Source organism: Crocodylus siamensis, chromosome 2 (assembly GCF_052110815.1).
Source record: "Crocodylus siamensis isolate JL-2025a chromosome 2, ASM5211081v1, whole genome shotgun sequence".
Classification (NCBI taxonomy): domain Eukaryota; kingdom Metazoa; phylum Chordata; order Crocodylia; family Crocodylidae; genus Crocodylus; species Crocodylus siamensis.
The window spans coordinates 92,184,633-92,211,323 of NC_143396.1; the positions used below are offsets into that span (position 1 = coordinate 92,184,633).

At 41.3% G+C, this 26,691-nt stretch overlaps 1 protein-coding gene across 2 annotated transcripts in view; it reads left to right on the top strand.

The window, feature by feature from the left end:
* EDNRA (endothelin receptor type A) overlaps positions 1-26,691 on the top strand; it is a 38,288-nt gene that overhangs the window by 9,341 nt on the left and 2,256 nt on the right. For both annotated transcript variants that reach the window (XM_090036353.1, XM_090036354.1), the window contains exons 3-7: positions 10,648-10,775; positions 17,343-17,541; positions 22,625-22,777; positions 24,782-24,915; positions 25,325-25,433. In XM_090036353.1, coding sequence (XP_089892479.1) covers positions 10,648-10,775; positions 17,343-17,541; positions 22,625-22,777; positions 24,782-24,915; positions 25,325-25,433 — 723 coding nt within the window. The remainder of the gene's footprint in view (positions 1-10,647; positions 10,776-17,342; positions 17,542-22,624; positions 22,778-24,781; positions 24,916-25,324; positions 25,434-26,691) is intronic.

Sequence of the window (26,691 nt, forward strand, 5' to 3'; positions counted from 1 at the left end):
GGGTAATGGGCATACTGCTTGCATCAAAATTTCATTCTGCTGAGATTAGTGATCTTAGAAAATAATAGCTTGCAGTGATACAGAATTTAATACAACATGGATAGATTGAGTGCATGGGAGGAAAGGAATAAAATGAGTCCTCCCTTCTTCTTCATAGGGTCCAAGAAGAGGTAGAGCAGTGGTCTATTTTCACCATTTGAACCATGAAACCACAGTAACCTAAGGAAAAGGGCATCAGTTATATTCACAGAATTATAGAATCATAGAAGTAGGGTCGGAAGGGACCTTGTAGATGTTCAAGTCCGACCCCCCCGCCTGGGCGGGAGAAAAGACTGGACTCAAATGAGTCCAGCCAGGTAGTCATCAAGCCTCTTCTTAAAGATCCCCAAGGTAGGAGCCAGCACCACTTCCCTTGGAAGTTGGTTCCAGCTCCTAGCCACCCTAACTATGAAGTAGTTCTTGGGGATGTCTAATCTAAACCTACTCTCCAATAATTTGTGTCCATTGTTCCATGTCATGCCAGAGGGCGCTGGGGGAAACAGTGTCTCCCCTAAACCCTTCTGGTCCCCCCTAGTGAGTTTATAAACAGTCACCAGGTCCTCCCTCAGCCTTCTCTTGTGAAGGCTGAACAGGTTTAGGGCCTGCAATCTTTCAATGTAGGGTCTGCCCTTTAGTCCCCAAATCATGCGGGTGGCCCTCCTCTGGACCCTTTCAATGTTGTCCACATCCCTCCTGAAATGGGGCACGCAGAACTGGACACAGTACTCCAGCTGTGGCCTGACCAGCGTCGCACAGAGGGGGAGGATCACCTCCCTGGCTCTACTTGAGATGCACCTGTGGATGCACGACAAGGTCAGGTTAGCCTTGAAGTATTCTTTCTGTACTCCAGGGTGCTGGGGGAGATATTCTGCCACTGAAGTCCAATTCTTACCATGGCTGTACCACCTCTAGCTTATAGCTGTAGTTAAACAGGCACCACTTGAGACTTTTTTGGAAGTCAGTTGTTCTCGCTACAATGGCCACCCAGCTCCTCCCTGCCCAAACGCTTTATATGAGGTGTTATTTTTTACCTGTGGATTTGACATGCTCTGTAGTATCTAGATGCCATCGGTATAACACAGATCTCTTAGAATGTTCTCTCTGTTCATTCTTCAATGGATTGAACTATACAGATAACAAGGGATTGTTTTGACTGTGCATATCCAGGGTTCACCAGTTCTGCGGTAGTTTGTAAGCTGTACTGTCGCTCTCTTTTAAAACACACAAAAGACAACACAGTTGGAAGAAAAATAAAAGGGGCACTTTGCCCGGGGACTGAAAGGAAAAAAATCTTTTCAATAAACTGCCATGCACACCAGCATACCTAACAGATCATTCCCCTAAAGGAGAGCAGCACAGCTTGAGATAGTGTGCCTAAAAGAGGAGGGGAAGTTAGCCAACACCACAGACCAAATAAAAGAGCAAGTAATCCTACTGTGTAAACAGAAAATATACCACAAGAAAGATGTCTAGAATTGTCAGGAAAGCTTTACCACTAAGCTGACTGTAATAAACACAGACATTTTGAAGACAATCCAAACTAAAACTACCTGTTTTCCCTGACAAGATAGGTATTCTGCTTCCAAGGCTTTCATTTTCTGAGCTTTTAGCATCTCTGGGAAATATAACCTGTCTGCTATACATTCACTTCCCAAGTTATGTCTGGCTGCCCAGATGAAAAGGAAGCATACTATGGGAATCCAAGTATTTTAAGAGCTGAGACCTCCCACCTCTGCTTAGCTGGCCAAAAGTGAATAAAGCAGCAAACAAACAACAACACAAAAGCAGTGATGGGATGTTCAGAGAGACAAAATTACTTCAATGATACTCCCTACTGCTCCACAATACAGTCAGCCCATTGCCCACACAGAAAGTGGGACGGAGGACAGTATTCAGGGAGGGCAAAATTAAAAGTATGTTTCTACTTACCCATTAAAGACAGACTGGAATCTCTAACCAAAGGTAGTATGATTTGACTTGCATGTGCCATACATTTCATCATCTTAGGTATTGCCACCTCCAATGCAACAGAGAGTCTTTTGGCTGGAGAACTCATGCAGTTCTACTCCATAACAGGTACTACATGAAGGGTGGGCAACCTCTGTATGAAACAGAGCTTATTTCCATTGGAAGCCAGTGCAATGGGAGGCAACCTCTTTGTGAAATAAAGCTCAGTTCCATGGGAAGCCAGCTGGCATAGTGTGCCAGCACATGGAACGTAGGAAATGGAAGCAATCTTGTAAAGGGGCAAGATCAGGACTTGAGGCTGTGGCAGCTGTCACATCATCACCCTTACGAGTGTGTGAGGGGCTGCAAAGCAGCTCAGAGCCTCGTCGTATCCATCATCCAACTAAACCCATCAACTTAAGCTTGACTCCAGGATCAGCATGTGCCTATAAGCACAACTTTAGCCATAGCTAGATAAACATTATGTATGCATGTCCACATGTACTGGTTCACAGTGTGAACCAGCAGCCTATAAATTGGCTGGGACATAGGTTTTCATCCATACTTTGTACATCACCTTGCCATGCTAATAGTGCTTAGCGAAGAGCTGCAGAAGCACAGTACAACCAACTGGGTGACATTTAAAAAATCATTGCAATGGAATGTTCTCAGAGCTGTTTTCTTGTTTGTTCCAAGCTCTAGCATCAGGGGTAGAGAGATCATCATAAGGAGGGAGGGGAGATGCTCAAGGAAGCTGCGGCTGTCTGGTGGATTTCAAGTGGAACCTTGAAATCTCAGTTTCTGATTTCAGTGTAAAACTATGCTGTTGACTAAACTCTCTTCTCTCTTAGGAATTGCACCACAGTTCAGTTTTGTGTAGTACCCTGTGGCTGCAAAATACGCAAGGGGAAAGCATGCTTCCTTTGCCAAGTGTCCTATTTTGAACAGTTTATTAGTAGGACTGCAGCAGCAGCAGAATCCATTTGACCATGTTTCAGGGAGCTGGAACACGCATAGGGAGAATGAGCTTGATTTTCCGCTGCTTTGTACCTTAAGGATAAATTTGATTTGGTAGCATTTTATACCCAGTCTGCACAGTAAAACATATAAGGCAATGGAAAATCAGGCCCAGTGGGTCCAATTCCTATCTCATTTCTGCATAAGTCAGGAGTAACTCCATTAAAGTTGATAGAACCAATTCATGCCGGCAAAATATAACTCCTATTGAAGTCTTTGGGGGTTACTTTAGAAGCCAACAGACTTATTGAGCTGTAACACTAACTAGTGTTAAGTGCAAACAGGATGAGACCCACTGATTCCAAAGACATTGGAAGAGGAAAAACCTGACATCTGATCTGCAAAGTAATGACTGCAGAACTAATGCTGAATAATAATGGAGCATAACCACCAAAATGATTGCAATATTAATCTGAAAAATCAAATAAATGAATTCTGATCTCAGTGATTTTGATTAAAATCAACTTGAAAAGAATGTCTGATCAGTCAGGACTAGTGTTCCTTCAATTAGGGCAAAAGTGTAAGAGACAAAAGGAATAAAATACTTTTCATCTCTCTAACAGAGAGACTCCTGGGGAGCTTGCAGGATGTGTACATGCTGAAGCCATGAGAGGGCCTCACTGTGAAGACCAATGGCTAAATGAACCTTTTTCAAGTACAGCATTTTTTTAAAGCTAATGTTTGCTTTGTAGTAGAAGAGTTTCATATAGTCATTACAAAGTGCACATTCATTTCCATTTCTGTGCATGTGCTAGGACTGTATACTATATGAATAAGCGAATACCTGGCTGTCTTTCTACTAACTCATAAGTGTTGTCTGTAATGGCAAATGAATGCTTGGATGACTGGATAGCTTAAAGGATTGATAATGGCATGCCAAGCCTTTTTCCTTGGCAGCGCCCTTTCAAACCTAACCTTCATCAGTACAGACTGAAAGCTAGGTTAAGTGGCTGGGATTCAAACGTGTCTGAATACTGAGGGCCAAAAATCAAGATGAGATCTAAATTTCATAGGTGGAACTATTACAACCTAACTGGCTAGACGATTATCTTGTGTTCAAGTTTTGGGATGTTGGAAAGCCAAACCTAAAAGAGTAGGACCTTTTCTTTTTGAGAACTATTCTGTGTCTCTGAAACGAAGTGACAGCTTTGGTCAAGAGAAAGACTCTTGTGAACAAAAGCAAATATATGCCCTTCAAGTACTTGGTGTAGAAATGTTATTCTGCATAGTATGACTTTACTTGTACCGTGTTTAATACTGTTGGTGTCAAAGGAACTGGTCAGCAACTTGCTGGTGAAATTTAATCACGTTCATTATAATTTATAATAGTTAAGTTGCAAATCCTAATTAACCTATAAGTTCCTAGAAGGGCTGTTATATAATATCTTTGAAGTGCTTTATGACTAATGTTTCAGTAATGAAAAGTTGAACCTAGGAAGCTGACGCATAAACTCGGCTATCTAGGCATGTGGTCAGTTCATATTTTGAAAGTTATCTCTTCTCAACTTTGTGATTCCAACATTATTTTTTAACTGAATCTTAAACTTCGAGGGATAATTCTGTAGCAGGAATATGTGGATTTTGCAGCTGAAAAATTACAAAAGCAAACTCTATTCCACATTCTGTTCCACCTGTTAGGTGCTTCAGTTCAATTCTGTTCTACCCTGTCCACATCCTGAAAATCTTTTGTGACATGCTACCATGTTACCCTTAAGATTGAGTCGCAAAAAAGCAGCCAGAGGGACACAGATCTACCCACATCTTGCATTAACCATTTAAGTGACTCAAGTGGGTGGAAGAGAATCTCATGTAGACTCCCATGTCCAGTTACATGTCTAATAGGTAACCTAGAATCTGGGCCAGGGTGCATGTTTTCAGCAAACATTGATGTCCAAAAGCAGAAAACCACTGGGACAATGGCAGCATTCTGTTTGCTGTGGTTTGGATAAAAACCAGGTGCCAAGCACTTCCTGAGGAATGTGTGGCTGCTCAGTACCTCATGGAAATGGTCAGCAGCTTGCTTGATGGTTAGCATAATAGCGAAGGGCCCTAAGTTATAGCTCTCTAGGGCCACACCTAGATGAGTGGTGGACTGCACAGTTGTTACTGCACAGTCATCTAATACTTGCATAACCAAGTACTAAATGACTACACATTAACCAGCATTACTGCACAGTAGCGTCCCCGCATGGTTTTTTTTCAGACTGTACTGCACAGTAGCGTTGCATCATGGTTAGTGCCCACCATCACTACTGTGCAGTAGCATTTCATATAGATGCATCCCAAAAGTAGGGAAAATTTAGAATCAACATATTTGTACTCTCTATTATTTAAAAATGTCAGGTTCACATTTCTCTTGGAATCCCAAATTACCGGATTAGAATACAGCTGTGGTCCGGAAATGAATGGAAAGCAGGAGCTCCAACACAGAGTTCTCAAATATTTATTGGGGTGCTTATTTAAGAAATACTGGGTACAAACATAGAAACAAAAGCCATTTCCCATTATAAGTTATTGTGATAGATGGGTGTAGACTTCATGTGATGTGGGAATGTGGCAGAGTCGCTTTAGTGTCTGCCACATTAAGGCTGTGAGCAGGCAGCCGGCAGGTGCAGGCCAACCCTGATGAGGTGGCCATCTTAAAACCCAGGCCCTTAGGGCTGACGCAGCAGTCTGCTGCCAGTATCCAAGAGAATAACACCTGGCTGAGCTGCTGCTCACAACACCTAGCAGCAAGGGAAGAACTATAGGGATGGCAGGAGGTTCCTAGGGGCCCAGTGAGGTCCAAGCCCCAGAGAAAAGGCTTGGGCCTAAACAAAACAAAACAAGGCCCAGCCTGGGAAGGGGCTTAGGGTTTGTGAATCTACACAGGGGCTAGGCAAGCCCCTGATGTGGAACAGGCAAGGGTGAGGCCTGTTGCTCTGGTGAGCCCAATTAAGAGCAGAGACATGTTATTAAGACCTCTGGGGCTCTGAGTAAGCCCAGAGTGAGAGGGCTGTATAATACGGCCCAGAAGGGGATCCGTGCTGCCTAAGGAAGTCAGCTGCTATGGTGCTGGGACCAGAACACCCCAACTGGTGAATGCAAGAGGGCCAGGGCTGGAAGGCCAAAGGGCAATGAAGTCCAACATCAGGGGCAGGCCCGGGCCATGATGGGCTATCTGACACCCCGACTGGCCTGTTGGTGGGGCCAGGGCCTAAGGAGTCTGAAGGTTCCCTCCATGGGGGAGACATCACTGTCTAGGAGGAGAAGGTTCAGTGAGATAGAAGGCCAAAACAATTACACCTAGCCCAGTAGGTGTAGATCTGCAGGTAGCAGGTAGATCTGCATGACCAGAAACTGTATCCCGCTAGGGAAGGGTGGTCTGGTGGGGCTGTCTGTGGTGGGACAGTCCCCCAGAAATGCCAGCTGGTTACCTCCCTGGTGAAAGGCAAGGAAGGGCAACTTAAAATTCCAGCCCCCACATCCTTGTAGATTACCCAGACCCAGGGACAGGTACGGGGGCCAGGCACATCTCTGGACACCTGAGCCCCATGGAATGCAAGACCCTGGAGGCCCCAGAGAGTGGGGCAGATGTGGAAGGCCCTAGCAAGAGGGTATAAGTGTAATGCCCTAGTGAGAGGGCGTGAGTTGATGCCCCAGGGAGGAGGCAGTTAGGCCAAGGAAAATCTATGAACACCTGAGGCTGCAGTTGGGCCAGAGGCCGAGACCCCAATAAGTTCTCAGACATGATGAGTCTGAGTTGGGGTCAAAAGGATGAGTAGTCGGACCTAAGAGGGAGCGAGAGTGATAAGTTACCCAGAGAGGGGCTTGGGTCAGAGCAAGGTGAATTGGCTGCTCACTGTTCAGATGATGGTCACAAGAGGCCCCAAGAGGCTATGCACTGACCAGGCAAGGAGTGTGAATAGGCAAGCCTGAGGGCCTACACTGTTGCTCAAGGAAGCAGGGCAGGTTGGGTATGGCCCAGTGAGGGACAGCATGTAGGAAGCCCGGTGAGAGAGGGCAAAATGTGAGAGGCCCCAGGGGTTGAGTTTGGCCTGGCCTCAAGCCAGATCATAGAGCAACTTGAGGATGCCCTCTGCAAGGCATGGGATACAATATGGGGAGATTGGAGTTTTAACCCCTGGCATCAGGGCATTAAAATGAGCAGCCTTCTGCGTTTTACACCAGTTCTGGAACAGTAAGTCATGGCAGGAAAGACTGGGTGGACTACCCTACTTAGACAGGTGGGCAGGCCAACGTGAGACCCAGCCCTAACTTGGCCCCCTATCACAGGGAGAATATCAGAAAACCATGTCAGAGATGATCATCAAGGACAAATTAAATGCCTACATCCTCTGAACAATAAATATGTTTCTTTAGTAAAATATTTCAAACGTTTTCCAGTTTGAATTCAGTTGTTTTGAAGACCATAACTTATTAACAAAGTATTTCACCCATATGAATATTTGTAAGCATCTTGATTATTCATAGGTTTCAATAAAAAATGAATTGGAGAGGAAAGTATTTACTTTGCATACCACAATACAGACATAATCAGAGTTTAATTTTTGGAATACTGCAGTTGCAAAATCCACATATTCTTGCTGTGGAATTGTGCCTCAAAGCCTAAGGTTTGATTAAAAACTGTTTCTCAACTTTGTGGTTGCAGAGTTATCTTTCAAAATATGAACTGATTATAAGCCAAGGTACCAGAGCTTGTGCATTTACTTCATAAGTTTAATTTTTCATTTCTGCTAGCACTAGTCATAGAGCAGTTTGAAAACATTATGCAACAACTCTTCTAAACAGCACACCAGTATTAAAGACAGCAAAGCTGAGGTACGGTAAACAAAATGTCTTACCACATTTATAAGGCACTCAGTGAAAAAGCATGGGATAGATCACAGGAGTCATAATTCTGTTCTGTGCTTGAGCTACTACACATACATCTTCCATTTAGCAAAAATAATGTGCTTCACATTAGCAGTGGATTCTAGAATCCACTCCTAAAAATGTAACTATCTAAGTCACCTATGACATCAGTCAATCAGGGCTCCAGGCTGCTGAAGGACACAGTGCACTTACTGGCTTGGAATCCCCATCAGCTGACTGGGGCTCCCAGCCAGGGAGCCGTTTATTGCTAGGGGGATTCTGGGTTTTTCCTGCAGTAGCAACATGGTGCAATGGGATCTAATGCCCAATACCCACAATCATACCTCCTGTACTTCTTGGTTGGTCTAATAGAAGGTATCATCTCTCAACCAAAAATTCTAGAGTTTTGCATGACAGGAAGTACAGTTGCTTGGATTGCGCATTAGATCCTGTTGCACCTCTAAGTTAATGTCACTCATGGGCCCAAGTTTTAAAATTTTTCTTACAACATGTATATGATTTATTGTTTCAGAAACATGAACAGGAAGGGACAGGAAGTGTTTCTCCCAGCTCTTTGGAAGGGAGCTCAGAAACTCAGAGTCCTGGTTCAACCTGGGAGGTCTTGAGGCTTTTAGGATGCCTGTGCACAGCCAAGAGCTCAGCCCAGTTTGAGCTAAAAATATCAGTGCTTCCAAAGCCATGGCAGCCATGAGTCCCTGGCCTGGACAGTCTACATGGTCAAGCTGCCACAGTACCATGGATGCTGGAAGCCCTCGGGTCTTCAGCAACCCCTACCTCCACCCCAGGGAACCAAACAAGCAGTGTTCTAGGCACTCTACTGAGAGTTGAAGTGATTCAGAATCATTTAAAACACCATCAGCTTCACTACATAGGATGATATTATGGCTTTCAAAGCCACTGCAGCAACACTCACCAGCCTAATGCTTCCTTCCACTTCAAGCTTCTGGCCCATTCTTTCACAGATGCCCAACCAAGAAGGATGACTCCTTGCTGCTCTCTTTTGTCCCTTTGTGCCTATGTCAGGGGTTCCAGGATCTGGCACATCACAGGTACTTGATAGGAAATGTTGGTTATGCCTCCTCTGGATCGTTACATGGACATTTGAAAATAAAATCATGTATATAGAAGATCTGTACGAAACAGAAACAAGAACATCCAAATGCTGTAACGCTCATAGAGATTTACACTGCATTGTTAAATCTAAGTACAGCCCTAATTCATATTGAGATCAGTCAATATTTAAAGCAAAGCTGGTTTGATTTAAAGTCTGGGGCAGACTGTGACAAATCAAAAGCCAAGGGTACAGAAGGGAAGGTAGGCATAAGTGCCAGGAATGACATTTGCAGTGTGAGGCAAACCATCACACAAGCAGTAGAGAGAGAGGAGGTGGAAGCATCATCACATGCCTACACCAACTTGCTGGGTAGCCATATGTAGAGAGAGATGAAATAAACTACCTCCTCAGGATGAGGGAGGTATAGTCCTCTTTGAAGCTTGAACTATGGACCAGTGTGAGAAAGTTTCCATCTGGATCTTTTGCCAGCTATTGAATCCAGGGTCTGTTTCAAACTGTGGCTCTGCTCAAACCTGGAGTTTTGCTTGGCCACCTATGAAAATGAGACCTAGATCTGGATCTGAGAATCTTCACAAGTTCAGGAGAATTGAAATCATTCCTGTTAGTTAATTAAGTTATAAATGTTGCCAGCTATCCTGTGCAATGAAGCACGTAGTATAGTTTCTCTAACTCTTCACAATAATTGGATATTCTTTCCCAACTTCTCCTGAAACAAATGAAGACATCTGTGATTACCTGTTGCAAAGTGTCATGTAAATATTCTGCATGCCATGCCTTTGTTTGGTAGGATTGGTTATAAATAATAGGATGAAACATTATTCTATACCGCTTTCAAAATGGAGCCTCCTATTATGCAGACTCCAGGGCTCTGAAAAAAACCCCAACACATGCCAGGCTCAGGGAGTTCGTATTTCTCTTTTACATATACTATTTTGTATTATACAACCATTTTTTTTATTCAGTAAGGTCTAAGTAAGTTTTGCAAGCATCTTTATTGTTCAAGCATTAATAATGACAGCTAGGATGAATAGTTCTGTTGCCTTACTAAATACAAGAACACGTTTATTCATTTTTGTTGCACTGATGCCTTGCAGGGAAAAAATGGTAGTCCAGACCCCTTCCCCCTCAGGCATACCTTCACACAGAGTTGCCTATCACCACCTGCCATGGCCCACATGCAGGCTGCCAGCCTCTTAAAATGCCATATGGAACAGATTATGTATGCAGTGATTTTCTCTGCGTTTCTGAGTCCAGCAGACCTTGATAATGACACAAGGCTGCTTGCATGAGGCATGGGACTCTGGTACCATTCTGAACCATGTCTTGAGTGTTAGGCTTTTGGTGGACACGCTGGAAACTGCACCTGCTTATAGCATGGGTGAATTTGATTTTCTGCATGCAGTAAGAGTAGCTGAAATATTTCAGGAAAGGATCCTTTAATAATACAACAGTTACTACCTCACTGTTCAGTTAATCCACCCCACTGCTTATGTTCAAGCAGTCCCCTTTAATCCCTCCATGCTCCTGCACCAGCTGGTTACCTCCCAGTTTCATTCATTACCTAATGACATACTTAAACATGAAGAATTCAGAGCTATTAGGGCAGAATCTGAAGACAAGACGTTGTAATCTGTTACATATTCTTTGCCTATATCACCATTCAATGTTTCTGATTATTGTATATCTTTTCTTAGCTTCTTGCTCGGGGGTGGCCATTTGAGAACTCCGATTTTGGATTATTTCTTTGCAAATTCTTCCCCTTTATACAGAAGGCATCTGTGGGAATCACAGTTCTCAATCTCTGCGCCCTGAGTGTGGACAGGTAAGGTATAACTTCTCCATTTGTTCTTTCAGATCTTTCACTTGAGTGTGTTCTGAAACTGACAGCACCGAATGGTGTGGTTTTACTAGGAGTTACAACCAGATTCTTGACAACTTTTCTTATTCATAATCTAAGACCTACTTCTGCCTACCTAAACACAGGATAGTGTCACAGGAGTGTAGGTAAAGAACCCATGTTTTCTAGTCCTTACTTACTCTTTCTTCCTTTGTAGCCACAGACAAATCATTTAAACTAAAATTTTCAAAACTGAGAAATGCCTAAAGTCAGGAACTTAGATTCATGTTTAAACACCCAAACAAAAAAGGCCCTGACTTTTAGATGTACAGTCAATGAATATTGAGCCGTATATATATCACATTTGAGTTCCCATGGACTGCAGCATCCTTGCAAAATCAGGCCTGCTTTTTCAGATTGGTAACATTAGATACTGGCTTCAGTGGCTGTGTCTACACGAGATACTTACTGCACAGTTGTTACTGCACAGTCACTTACTATTTGCATACTCAGGTACCAAATGACTGGGCAGTAACCGGCATTACTGCACAGTAGCACTCCCAAAGTGGTTTTTGGGTGATGCTGACTGTGCAGTAGTGTCACATCATACTTTATGTCATTTGACAGTACCGCACAGCAGTAACAAGCTACCGCACAGTCAGCATACTGTGTAGACTTGGCCAGGGTCTCTGGTTCAGTTCCTAATTTCATATTAGTTTTCTAGTACTAATATAACTGATACTGGATGAATCTACATGAGATACCATAATATACAGTAGCCTATTTTACTACACATTTGCATGTCATGGCAAAAACTGTGCCAATGTATAGTACAATTACTCTACTGAACACTGAGCGTCACAGAAAAAACCCCATTCACCTTTGCTACTATGCATTAGCGCAGGCTAGTGAGCCTTTGTGTAGTACCTCATATTAGAAGACACCTATACATGAGCACAAAGGCTGCTCTGATGTACTGGAAGTCCAGAGTATGACAATTACCATGCTCCAGGAGCCTCCTGCATCTCATGTATTAATGTCCCTCTTTTAAAAAATGGTGGTGGGGTCACTTGAACTAAGGCTCATTGAACAAGCTTTAGTTCAAGTGCTCCTGCCATCATTTTTAAGCCCAGGGATGCTGATACACGAGACACGGAGTTGCTTTAATTACAGTGGCTCTTGGAGCCTCCACCTATGGAGCACATGTAAAAGTGCACAGAGATACTAAACTTAATGTACAGTAGCAAAGGTGAATTAATGAATGTGCAGATGTGCCCTCTGAAATCTTGCCTGGTATCTATTTCTTCACACATGTTCTCTGCAAATATTTACTACAGTAGTGGCAAGAACTAAATAATATATTTTCAGCAAAGCATATACCATAGGAGAAGAAGTTAAGTATTAAGCCCTAACTAGATGAAACAGATTCTAATCCTACATAAATTTTATACTTCACTAGAAATGGTACGTGAGTGTTGCAGTATCCATCAATGAATGTTTGTAAGGAGCGTTCTGTAAGTGATAATCAATTTTGGTGGAGTTACTACCAATTTAAAGCAATATACACAAGAAAACAGTTGCATCCACTGGGATTGCACTGGTCAGAATTTATCCCATAAAGCTATAAATTTTACATATGTTGTTAGTACAGGAACTGTTTTTCAGAACACAGTCTCACAAATTGATGTTTCTTCTTCAAACGAGTTTTGAGCCAAGGCAAATAATATTCCCACATGATTTTTGAAGATAGTTTTTCAGGGCTTAGACCCAATACTTGCAGAAAGCACCACACATTTCAAGTTTTTTTATTGTGGCTGCAATTAAAGAAATATCAGTTAATAAATCAATGCTTTAGATGCATTTCAGTTAGAGACATTAGCAAATTACCAGTCTTCATTCTGGAACGTGTACATTTTTAAACAGCCCATCTTGTTTTTCATACCAACTAAATCAGCATCAGTTTGGGGATTGCTGCGTTCAACTGGGTATCGTTTTATTAACATAGCATCATTTAATATATTTTTACACAATTTGTGTATTAAACTTGGTGGTATTTTGCACTAAACCTTGATAAAGAAAACCCAAGAACAAACAAAATATGTTTTATAGTAAAAACCCCAACTGTCATAACCAAATTAATCTCTTTTTTGCAAGAAGCACAAAAACTTTTTGGTAAATTTATAAACATGCTCAAATATCATTTTCTGTCATTCAGATCCATAATCTATACACAAAACTGAATCAGCTGTGTGTTCTGAGCTTCCAGACTAGTGTTAGCAGTAAGAAGAATCTTAGAAGTCTTGAAACCACATGGAAAAATTAAATGACTGTTTTCTAGTCAAACATAACCAAATGAGTGCTAAAAATAAGCAAAACCAGTACTATAGTTATATTCTGTAGGTAAAAAAAAGTGTCTTTGTTATATCAAGAGCTTATTAAAATATAAAACAACCTGAGAATCATGGCAGAGGGAAAAAGTCTGCACACTGAGGCAACGTCCAGTAAAAATCTGTCTGGCAAGGGAAGTCCAAACAGGGTGTTGCCACTTTAACAACTGCTTTCGTAGAGGACTATGCAATAAAGTACGTGGAAAAGTTTTACTTGGTCATTAATAAAATAACTTTGGTTTAGAAGTAAAGCCCCCAAATTGGTTGTTGCATAACTGGAGTTTGGGAAGAGAGGTGGGGCAACTGGGGCCGCATCCCTGGGCACCAACTTCGAGGGAGAAGGAGCAAAAATAGCAGCCACCAGGCACATCTACAAGGGATGCTAAATATACAGTAGGCTAATTCTGCTGCGCATTAGCACAGCACAGCAAAAGCCATGTAGAATTAGTCTACTGCGCATTAACATCACTTAAAAGGTACAGGCCAATACTAATGTGCATTTAGTTAGTACCTGTTATTACAGGTACTAAACTTACTGTGCAGTAACCACCGCACATTAATGCACGTGTAGATATGCCCACTGCCACTGCTTTCCCAGCATCCACACCACACAAGCTCATGGTCTGTCTACATTCAGACTGCAGAGTAAGGTAGAGATACCAGAGCTAGGTTTAGAGACGCTGTTTTGGGTTCCAGAAGCAATATGTTACTATGGGGCTCAGTCAAGGCTACTTAACATAAATTAATCTATTAGGATTTCTGTGCTCTAATGGCTAGAGTGCTTTGGTACCCGAGCTAAAACATTTAAATTGAGCTCAGATATCTTTACACTGTAGTGCTGTCACCAGTGTAGACATATGCTGAGTCAGTAAAATCCAGCTTTCCATAGCTTTGGTCACAATTGCTTTTGTAACTGCCTTTTGCTTTCTTTAATTCCAGAACTAAATGTCTGTTCCTTTCTGCAAAGATTTGTCCCTGCATTTAACTACATCCTCTATCTACTGTAAAACCTTATTCATTACTTATGCCCCTTATATACAAAATGGTTTTGCATAGCACGCTAAAATTTAACAGTACATGCCCAGAGGGAGCTGTACTGTTCATGTGTAGAGCTGATTTTCAGAGGCTATCAGGCAATACTATACCAGCCATTCACCCTTCAAAGAAAACACATTTCTTGTATATGCCTGTCAGGCATTTTTAAACTCTAGGTCATGGTGATGACTACAGTCTGAATCTTTTCTTAACTGAGTCTGACTGTGACTAAAAGGAAGGAGATTTCCCAACCTGAGCTTTACTATTTCTTATGTCCCAGACGATCTGACGGTTGTTAGATGAGAGGCAAATATACAGATCTCATCCTGTGTGTGTAAAGTTTTTATTTTACCTTTACTGCAAAACTGTACTTCGTGGAAGAGGAGAGGCAGCACAGGACTGGGAGCAAGAAACTTTAATTTTCTAATTCCAATTCTAACAATGACACCACTTTGTCCTGGATTGGCTCATAATCTTTCTCTCTTTGCCTTTATATCTGTAAAATGGGAATATGAAACTTAACCACAGTATATTCTAGGGTTGTTGCAGTGATTAATTCAATAATTAACATTTGTAGCATTTGTTAGGCCAGATACAAACATTACAGTTTTACCAGTATAAGTGTTTGGAAACCAGTCTATACCCTAACAGGACAAAGTTAAGCTAAATGTAAGTTCTTGGAGGTAAATTGTTTTGGGAAAAAAAAGAATTAGAGGTAAAAAAGTTGTAAATACTTTTGGAGAGTTGGAGGGAAAACATAAACAGCTGTTAACTTCAATTATTGTCACTGGAAAAAAATGACCTTAGGCTTAAAAAGTTGCACATGCTTTTGCTTTGCCAAGAACTCAAGAAAAAACAAACAAACAAAATGACCAACCCTAAACACAATGGAAATATAATATTTCTAGCCTAGAAACTTTATAGTTTGGGAGACAAAATTAAAAGTTCTAAGGCTGGTATAAGTAATCAGAACTGGGTCAGTACCCAGAACAGAACAGAAGTTCGGCACACAAAATGGTCCATACCTGTAACAGAACAGGAGTTCGGCACATATAGACTGGTTTAAAAATGGAAGAATCAAGTCTGAGATTTGCCTCCTAAAGGGTGGCCATTAGTACACAGGAGATCAAGTTCCATTCGTTATGTCTACGTAGCACAATACAGCACTGACAGAGATACCCCAAGGTATCCTCTGGGTAATACCTCAAGGTATTACAACTGTTCCTCATTTACCAAAAGACATATACCAAACTAGTGTCATGCGCCATCCAAGCTTTTTTTTTTTTTTGCTGAACAATTTCATTGTTCTCTTCTTTAGCAAATGAACTCTTGTCATCCAGTACATAGGCATTCTATATTTATAAGAATACATTTAAAAGTAATTGTTAGGTTTTGCCTTCAAATCCAAATTGGAATTTGGATGTTTTAATAGACCTTTCATTTATACTAATATTCCCCTTAAAATATTTAATATTAGGAAGGAACTTTTCCCTAACCTTGCAACTCCACTGTTATAAGTTTTGGTTTGCAACTGTGTTGTATAATAGTGCTAGATGTACCAAAGGGAAGAATTTTAATCTATTAAGTGCTAAGATATTGGCCCTGTCACCTTCCACATCTATTCTGTCTGTAATCTTATGGTCATGCTGCTGCATTTTTTTCTTAATAGATTCATTTCTGCATCCATGGATTCAGTCTTCTTACCAGACACCCTTGATTCACAGAACTTAATTCACAAGTCCACCAATGCATTGTTGAGAGTTGGACTTGGAACCTTTCCCCAGGCACTCAAATTACCACACATCCCTTTAGTATTTTAACTGTTTCATTGGGCCCACCTTCATCTTGTAAATTAACATTTTGTAAGTAGATGAATGGCCTTTCCTGGCTATCTCCTTGGTTTTCCAAATTAAAAAAAAAATAATTCTGTAGTGGATGACATGGTATACACATAAATGAAAACAGTACAGTAATTCCAGATGGTGACTTAGTACATTTTTTAAGGAAGTAAACAAACAAATTAAGTATAAATGGTTTTCAAAGTGGATGTGTATTAATGACACAAGTAAACCCATCAGGCCACAGTAAACCCTTGATATTATTATAGAAACAAATACTAGAGGCCTGTTTATGAGGTCATACTGCCTTTGCTGAACTGTTTCATATGCTAGGTGCACATTTATTGAAGCTGTTGTTGGATAGGACTAACCTCATATGAATAGCTTCAACTTAAAAGTAACCACTTGATTTTAGCATTTTAGAAAGAGTGTGCTGTTTTTAGCGTGGATTTTATTTTCAGATTTTCCTACCCGTGTACTTAAATTTCTTATAGGAACAGTAATGTAGATGTTGAGACTGGATTGACAGTCCTTTAGTATTTGTATTCTGAGGCCTGTCTAGAAATTACCATATAATGTACGTCAGCCTGTAAAACATATGCATCTGGTGGCATGGGCCAGATGAGTGGTATGGAGCTGCTCTGCTGGCCAGATTTAACTGACAGACTGGCCCCACATTCCTGTCCTGCTCTTGTTGCTGCTGGGCTATGCCACAAGGCCCCAAACCCCCACCACATGCAGCACAGCCCCAGAGCTATACACAGCCACTCTGAAGTTGTGTTGCATGCTCCATCACTCCCTGGGCATCTCAAGGGGCCATCTAGCACACCCTACCCACTGCCTGTGGTTCATTCAAAGGCACATGGGCAGTACCAGGAGCCAGATGATACAGCTGTGGGCTGTCTCTTTTGACACATCTGCTGTAAAATATATGACAAATGGCACTTGAAATGGTAAACAAGACAAGTGCATTTTCGTGAGTGATTTTTTTTTCAGGATTTTAGGGAAACTGAACACCCCATAGTAAAACTCATTTATTTGATGCCTACAGATTTATTTGCCTTCCTATGCAAACACTTGCATACATGCTCTGTCTTCTCAGGGCTACAACCCTCCTGGCTAACTAGGCCTTCACTTAGACAGGTAACAGACCCCACGCTGGCAGTGGGCAAATGTCACCTGAGGGATTTTAAGAACTGTAGGTCCATTCCTGATATGTTAAGCCTGCACCAAAGTTCTGAATTTTAATTGAGAAAATTGGTCACTGAAACCCAGTGCTTTTTCTATTTTAGGTACAGGGCAGTTGCTTCCTGGAGTCGTGTACAGGGAATTGGAATCCCTATGATCACTGCTATTGAAATTTTCTCCATTTGGATTCTCTCCTTTATACTGGCTATTCCAGAGGCAATTGGTTTTGTCATGGTAACTTTCAGATACAGGAATGAACACCACATTACCTGCATGCTCAATGCTACAAGCCCGTTTATGGTGGTACGTATATATTTATCAACAGTCTTCCTTCTTTTTTTGCAGTCACCAGTGTATAAAACAGACATTTGAAGGATCTTATGTTTTTAGAATTAAACAAAGCTTTATTTAAAGTTTCCAGTTGGGTGGTTGGAAAAGGAAACTTCATTTTAGCTTACTAGTATGGTAACTGTGACTTGTAGCTAGACTCATTTCTTTGCTAGCCCAAGTTTATTTTTTGCACAGGCTCTGTTATGGTTTTACAATTCAGCCCTGAATTGCTGGGGTGCACTGCACAGGCCTATCAATGTAGCAGGTCCACTGGAAGCCAAATGCTTATAGAAGGTATAATGTTCCTTGGGGCTTCCAGGCATAGAAGGCAATGTGCCTTTGGCCTTTTATTTTCTCATACCTCACCAAATACCAAATAAGAAGCACACCTTTTTTTGCAAAGACAAAATGGGGGAGGGGATTTTTTCCGGAGTCATAATCTAGAGCTGGCATTTTCGTGAAGACGCTGCTACAAGATGGCTTCCAGCAAGCAGGAGGGAGAATTCATGTTAACCCCTTTACAACCACTCAAATTGGTGCCACTTTTTGGCAAGATTTGTCCCGTAGTAAAGAAATTGAAGTTATATAGTACCAAGGTGGTACCCATTACTGTATGACATATCACCCATATCCTTGTTACAGCAATAAAACCTCCCAAACTTGAATTCAAGTTGAGAGAGACTGTGAAAGGTTTAGCACTGGACTGGATCTGTTGCTCCCTCCCCTCTTGTTTGCTGGCAGGAGAGAGAAGTTGCCAGCCATCTGGTAGCACCATGTCTTTGTGCTTCTGTGCCTCCATGCAGTGAAATTCTGGTGAAGAAAATCAGGTTCCCCGCTCCAGGCATGCACCCCAGTTTTGGAGGGCTGTGTTTTTGGGGAAAAGGTGCATGTGGTATATAAATAAATATGGTAACCATCTACTCTTCATGCAGTCAGTCAGCTCTAGTCATTGTGTTGATCAGGACAAGAACAAGCCATGGTATAGCCTGTTGTGTATACCTTATGATTGTTCATCTACCCTGTGTTGTGGCATTTATCAAGAAATCTCTTACTGGGTCTGTGTTAGCAAGCCAACTTCTCCTCAAAGTGCCGTGCACACCTCTGTACTAAAAAATAATAGTAGTAATCGTAATAGTAGTAATCGTATGAAATATTCTGAATACTTCATAACATCATGTTTCATGCAAAATACATAACCTATAGTAATATATAGTTTTATGTGTAAGGCACTAAATGCCAAGATATATATGTAACATTGAGTTGGAGGCATTTTGCCTCTTCTGATACTATTGGAGCTATGATTTTCCTCACCATTAGTCATCACAAAATCTGCAAGGAGTAAAACTTTTAGGACTTAATGGGGTCTCTGGCATTTTTCCCTTTATGGGGTCAGAACTTTGTGTGGGTGAGGATTTAACAGGTACATTGGAAGTGTTTAGCAATCAACTGTGTTTAGTTTTGACTGTCCTTTTTGGCAGAAATGCAGCCTCAGCAACTTCATATGGAATACATGGAATATAAGCCAGTGCCAAATTTGACACTTATATGGGTCCTAGTTTAGGAGGGGGAACAAGGGCAAGTGAAAAATAACTGTTCCTGCTTGGGTATGGTGCTCTCCTACTGGTGGGGACAGAACGAAACTGTCCATAACTTGTAGGAATAAGGAGCAAATATAATGTAGAACATGCAGTCATCATGATTTAAAAGTGTACTCAGCAAAAATAGTATCCTGGTTCCCTTCCTCTTAAGTGAAGTGTAATGGCCTCTCCTTCCCCAGCACAGGATTGGCTCAACTCACTCCCTTTTCCCCATGAGAAAGAGTAAGTATTCTTCACCCCTCCTAAAGCTAGGTTCTTTCTTGGGAAGGACCTTGGTCATGTCACATTTCTTTATTTTTGTTCCATTTTTGTTGCAATATCCAAACATAAAAGTCTAGATTTTTAAGCCAAAAAAAGGAATATTTTATGTACTCACGGAACTCAAAAGCTCCAAAAACAACTGTGGTTTGATTTTCGAAAAAAATTAAATTGTGTAAAATTTCAAGCTGAGATAAGTATGGGAAGTATCAGTTGAAAAGAATAATGTTGTAATATGTAGCAAGTGAGTGAAAACAGTAGATTAAAATGAAAAGTGCTTCTCAACTCTAACTATAACATCCACTATCACAACCACTGTAACACAGTCAATGCATTTTGGGAGGGCTTTATGACTATTTAGTAGTAGGGGACATGCATCTTTAAAGTCATCTTTTGAAAGATTTGGGCTGAGATGTGAATCCCAGGAGGCTGAGTGCATTAGGAAATGTGTTTTAAATGCACATTTCCTGTAGAAAACTAGTTCCATGTGGACTTGCAAGAAAAACAAAAGGATGCCTTTCTCTCTTAAATCAACCCAGTTTTGTGCTTTGATGTAAGCTTGGTGAAACTCAGATTCCATAATTAATCATTTACAGACATTCGTGTAGGTTTTATAACTTGGAAATTTCCAAATGTCAGTCCTCCATGCAGAATCAACAAGTTGGTCAGAGCCCTGGGTTAGGGCTATTTTGTTGTTGTTGTTTTGCTTATTTAACTTCCTTTATTTTAGACATGCAGTGCTTATGAAAGCTGTTGGATTCCCACTATAGAAATGGAAGTGTTCTTTTTAGGTATAGAACATGTACGCCAGGGATCATAGCTTGCAGATCCCCCAACACTATCTTACTAACACACTTCAGATCTGAGCTGGAAGAACTGATCTTGTCCTAGGACAAAAAATTCTGTCTGCATGTACATACAGTTCCCACTTTTCTGCAAGCTAGGGTGCCAATGGACACGCTCCACCAGCACAACCTAGGCAGCAAAAATATTTTAAAATATTGCTTCTCTCCTGGGTTTCTTCTGACAGAAAAATAGTCTAGAGCCCCAGCAGGAGAAATTCTGTCCAAAAGGAAATGCAGCTGTGCATACACCTGCAAACCCTCCTCCACGTTATGATGGGGAGGAGAAGAAGAGGGTAAAAAAGTTAATGAGAAAGTCACCTGGGGTGAGCATGTGGCCAAGATACCATGATTTATATGCCAGTTCAATTTACGTATTGGGGGAGCTTCTGTAAGGGAACCCCTTCTGCAACTTCCTGTTGCTCTCTGTGACTTCCTCCAGGATATTATTCCCTTTACTCTTCCTTGCCTGCACTACCTTCCCAGGTCTCAATTCTGGATGTCTCTGAACTCAGAAGGAAGGAGCCTTATGACTGTAGGAACTCAATAGGCACACAGATGTTTTTGTTCTCTGAAGCTGATTTAAATTGAACAAAATTATATTTTGGCTGCTGGAGCCTTCTAATTGAGCCCAAGTGCACTGGGCTTCACCCTACTTAAAAGCTGAAATCAGTCTAGAGGAGAATTCCCTTTGAGCCCGATTCTGAACAATCTTACACAGAGTAGTTTTCTCTCACTGACTTGCCCCTGGGCTTCAGTGGGAGTATTGAGATGTGCCAGTCAGCGTGAGGAAAAGGTGCAGAATAAGGCCTGCAAGCATACATTTTTCCTTTACCTCTACCTATCCAGGGATAAAACTGTTTCTTGGCAACCGAAGGGTTCTCATGTAACTAATAGTTCTATAGATGAAAGAGCCGAAAAATTAACAGAAATCAATCTGCTTCATTTTTTTTTCATCTTCAGACATTTATTGCTGTTCAGTTTTTATACATAAACAGATTTTAGACCTCTGACCTCTTTATTCATCAGTAGGGAGTCACAAAATCCTTAGTTATTAGCATTGTGACATTTTGGTCTGGGAACTGTGATGTTACCAAGTAAAATTACATCCGCAAGGAATAAACAAGCTAGGGAAAAAATTATGCGAAAGCAGGATCCCCGTTACACGCATCTATCTCTGTGACTAATAACCTAGAAACAGGGAGCATTCAAGATGTCATATTTCAATACACAGTTTGGCTAAGCATAAAAGTGAATCTTTAAATATGGAAAAAGAATATAATATTTCTTCAAATTTGTAATTGGAGCTGCCATCAGAGGAATACTCTTTGTAAGGTTTTGTCAAATGTAATAGTGCCCCTACACTGCTTCAAGTATTTGAATATTATGTAGGAAAATAAAAGTAAATTTTTGACGGCCCTGCTTTCCTGTCATGCAAAAGTTGCACAGTGTGCATTCCAGGGAAAGGTTTAAAAGCTGAATCCATTGGAAGTGGCCAGTCTTAAGCTTCACATTTTCCAGACCAACACACATTAAGTGGCTTCTATCTGTCTAGCACATAAGCAAACTTACTAGTAATCTTTCTACTGATAGCAGAGGCTGATTATACTAACAAGACATTTTGAACCTACCCAGTTGGAATACAAAACAGTTTACAGGAGCCTTAAAAGGTAAATGACTTTTGTTGAGAGAGGCTCTCGTCAAGACTTGCTGTCACACAGGTTTAATACACAGTTTAGTGGTTGTGTTATTTTTAGGAATCAAACTGATGCTTATTTCAATTTGGCAAGTAGTTTGTATGGTAGGAGTTGAGTTACAATTGTCATGACTGGGCATAAATGCACAGCACGTACTTCCACAAGAAATTGCTTCTAGCCCAAAATGGATTGCAACAAAGATACAGACAAATTATTACCATGGTAAGCAGAATGTTGATGCCGCTCCCAAGTCCCTATTTTGTCCGTATAAAGTCATCTCCCTGTTTCCATGATAGTGAAGTAGCCTGGTAGTTCAGGACATAATATGGTGGGCAGAATCCACTGTAAAACAATGATTTATAATTACTTGATTTAATCAGAAGGGGCAAGATTACCCATAAAGCTAGGGAGGCTATAATATGGGATTACTGCTAATTCCAATAATACATTTCAGATGTTAATTAAGAAAAAGTAATGGCAAACAAGCTGTAGGAACTAGATAAATTTAACCCATTCCCTAAGAAATATCTTTATGGTGCTTTAACGAGATTCCCTGTCAGAAGGCTCAGAAAAAATACTATTAGCCACTCAGTCATATTTCTTTTATATGTGCTGTTACATCTAAAGAAAATGTATCCTCTTTTCTTTCCCTTATCTTCAGTTTTACAAAAATGCAAAGGATTGGTGGCTGTTTGGTTTCTATTTCTGTGTACCACTAGCATGTACGGCTGTCTTCTACACGCTGATGACATGTGAAATGCTAAACAGGAGGAACAGCAACTTGAGAATCGCTCTCAGTGAACACCTAAAGCAGGTAAATATTAAGGAAACCTAGAACTGAGGAGCAGTACTGCTGTGTCTACAGGCAAGTTTAGCAATCTTTCAAAATGGCTTTTAATAAAATGAATTCCAGAAATAGAAAGTGAGGCTGCAGCTGACTTTTGACCCTGAGGTATTCAACCAAACCCAGAATGTAAGAATAATTTATAGTATAAGCAGATATGGGAGACAGCATGTTCAAGTGACTAACCTATGTTTATTTCCTTTTCTTAGCAAGTGTGACAGTCCTGTTCACTCACTCTCTAACCTCGATACTCTACTGGCTAAAATTCCTTGGAAACCAGCTACAAAGATTTACTAAAAATACATTTCCTGAATTTTTCTCCATAAGTATAAAACGCCCTGCTTTAGTCTGTCTTAATAATGTAAACTTTCTGAATAAAGAGGTTAGTGGCAGAGTACTCTAGTTATAAACACTTCGGCCTTATCTAAATGAGGCTGGAATTATCTTAGAGTTTTCCCACTGGCACACACCCACCAGAGTGACTGTACCAATGTGAGCAAGAACACAACCACAGATAGCATGCGAGCAGCTATCAGCATTTTACCATAGTGTCATCTGGATCTTCTCTGAATAGGTATAGACAGCAATAAAAATAGGGAGAAAGGATATGCTGCTGCAACTGATGCACCCCCCATTGCTACTATGAATGGACCAAAGAAGAGAGAGGTGTCATTTCAGACCATATTTTACTTCTTTGTAGCCCTTTTCTATGTCACGTTTTGGACTGCAGCTTCAAAAAAACAGCCTGTAGCCAGGTCCCTGCTATTATGATCTGGCAAATGAGTGCAACTCTTACCTCAGCTCCTCATTTCTTGGCTTTGTGTCTCCATCTGTGAATGACCCTCTAGAAGCAAAACACACAGTCCCACTGCCCAAAGAAAGGGCCTTCATAGCATGAAGTGAGCTCTGAGAGCTTTCCCTGCACTTTTCAGAGTTTATTTAGGCAGAGCAGGGGTAGGTGAAAGGAGGTTAGACAATCTTTTGACTTTCCAGGCATGGGATACGTGTCCTATACCCACAGAATCTACTCAAGCCATTAGAAGTAGAAGGGTATATAGGGAGGAATCCATCCATTAGGCCTGTGCAAAGCTCCGTATTCAAATTCGGACAGTTTGGGGGACAGTGATTTGATTTGGTGATTTGAATCACTGTCCTGAATCGAATCGGCCAAATCTGATTCAGAGATTCAGCCACTGCCGAATTGGCCAAATCTCCGAATCAAATAGGCCCTATCCCCTGCCTGCTCTCCCAGCCCTGTCAACGGCTGCCCTGCCTGGCCCCAGCTGTTTAAAAAAAAATTTTAAAAGTCCTGCAAGCAGCTGCCAAGCCCGTAGTCTGAGATCAGAACCAGGGCTGGGAAAATGTCCCCTGTCCCAGCAGCTCCCTCCTGCTGGGCCCTCACTCTGATCCTGCCAGGCCCCTGCTCTGAAATCAGTCTGGCAGCCAGGCAGCTGCTGGGGTAGGAGATATTGTCCCAGCCCTGTCTCTGAATTGCTGATCGGAGCAGAGGCCCAGCAACAGGCAGCTGCCTGGAGGAGGGGACAGTTCTCCCACTCCCTGCTGCCTGGGCTGACCAGGAACAATTTGCTCCCTGTCAGCTATGTACCCATGTGCTATGTACCATGTACTGCACCATGTACTGCACATTAGCTAATGCATGGTAAATCTACTTGTATTTACAGGTAATAGAAAACCATGCATTAGCCTATTTCAGTGTGCAATAGCTGCTGCACACGGTTACATAGTGACGCTTTACTGCACAGAAGGTTAGTCTACTGCACAGTAAAGCATCTCGTGTAGATGTACCCACTGATTATGATAGTTGTTCCCTAAATATATAGTGGAAGATTAGGGTCTGATAAGTAACACTTAATGGCATAGCTTTTCTCAAACTGCAGCTTGCCCGATCGTTATTTAGCAACTAGATTGACAGGCATCAGTAATCTTTCGGATTTTTTTCTTTTCTTTCTTCAGCGTCGAGAAGTTGCCAAAACTGTTTTCTGTTTAGTAGTGATTTTTGCGCTCTGCTGGTTTCCTCTCCATTTGAGTCGAATTTTGAAGAAAATGGTATACAATGAAAACGACCCTAACAGATGCGAACTGCTTAGGTACTGCCTTTTTTCTTACCCCAAACATTCACAATGAAAAAAAAGTGAATCATTGCCTAGAGTTTACTGTTTCATAATTTTGTTGTCCCTGCAGCTATGTATGTAAGCAAACACTAGAAAGTTGGTTACATTGGCACCTCCATTTTGCAGTCTTCAGTGGGGGTGGATAACAGCCAAATTTGGTTTATTACCATTATGTACATTTTCCCTTCATTTTTCCATAGTGGAGCCTTAGGCCAGTTATTTCAGGCAGACCATGCTTAAAGTATTGCCTAGCTTGGAATAAGATAAGCAGTGGATAATTAATCTTTGTATCATAGAAAAATTGGCCATGTATAACATTAAGGCTTTTGCAACGTATAAATGGTTGTAATTATTTTACTTTCTATTTTACTTTCTTGTTGTCCAGTTTCTTGTTGCCACTGGATTACATCAGCATTAACCTGGCAACCATGAACTCTTGTATAAACCCAATTGCTCTCTATTTTGTCAGCAAGAAGTTTAAAAACTGTTTCCAGGTAAGATTTCTGTCTGAAGACCTTTTTCCTTTTAAATGTTGACTTTAAACCCAGTAGATATGTTATAGTCGAGCACTTAGTAATTATTTATTTGTTATCAGTTTTAAGGAGGGGCATATAAAGGAATGAAGGATTATAAATTATCTAATTTGCTAGCCAGAAGGTCACATAGTATACATACCAAACTGAGAGCTGAAAATATCCAGCTAGTTTTAGGCACCAAACCAATAAATTCTTAGTTTGACATAGTCCACCTAGATAAACATTAATTGATTAAGTAGTTTCAAAGGATGTTTCTACTATTCCAAAAAACCCCAAAAACAGTTTTTCAATCTGATAGACTCTAACCAGGGGAAAGGGCAGGGATCAATCTGCTTCATATTATTTGAGGACCATGGAGAGACTTCAGGCCTGGACCTCTCACTGAGTGTGTGTATACGAGGCACCCAATGCACAGTAACTGGTGTTACTGCAAAGCAGCATCCCAGCATGGTTGCCTAGTGACACTTACTGCGTAGTAGCTCATTACTGCTGTGCAGTAGCTTGTTACTACTTTGCAGTAGCATCACGTCACAGTTGATGCCCAGCGACACCACTGCACAGTAGTAACAAGCTATTGTGCAGTAAGTGTCTCATGTAGATGCGCTCATTGAGTATCAGGGGAAAGGGGTTAGGAAAAGAGGGGTAGCCCATTCTGTCACTGCTCCAAATACAATTAACTAACTCCTTGCCTGACCCCTCAAATACAGTTACATATCGCACAGATCCTCTCCAGCAGCTCCAGGTTAACTAGGTCAGGCTATATACCCTAATCCCCACCATAAAATTAATTTATCCCTCCCATCCACTCATCATAAATCACATCCCACATTCCACTTTATCAGTACAGCTAATCCAGGCCATCTCCCCACATTCAAGTGAGTTATTCCACCTGCCTCTGAACCAATACAATGAATTTATGCCTCAACCCACAGGGATACATTGTAGTTATTTTAAGCTCAACCCTACCTCTCTGCAGCACTCCCGCTGCTACTCCACAGCTTTTATTGCACTGGGATTCTCACCCTTACTCCCCTTCTCCCTAAAGAGCCGCAAGAGGAAATCCCAGCTACACAAGGAACAGACATTGTTTTCCATTAAGGTGAATGCAAGTCAGAGGAAACATGCTGAACTCTTATATTTTTCAGAGGAGATAATGTAGCCTCAGTCTGTAAAAACCCAATCAGTTTACACCTGATTCATTTCCTCCCCATAATCC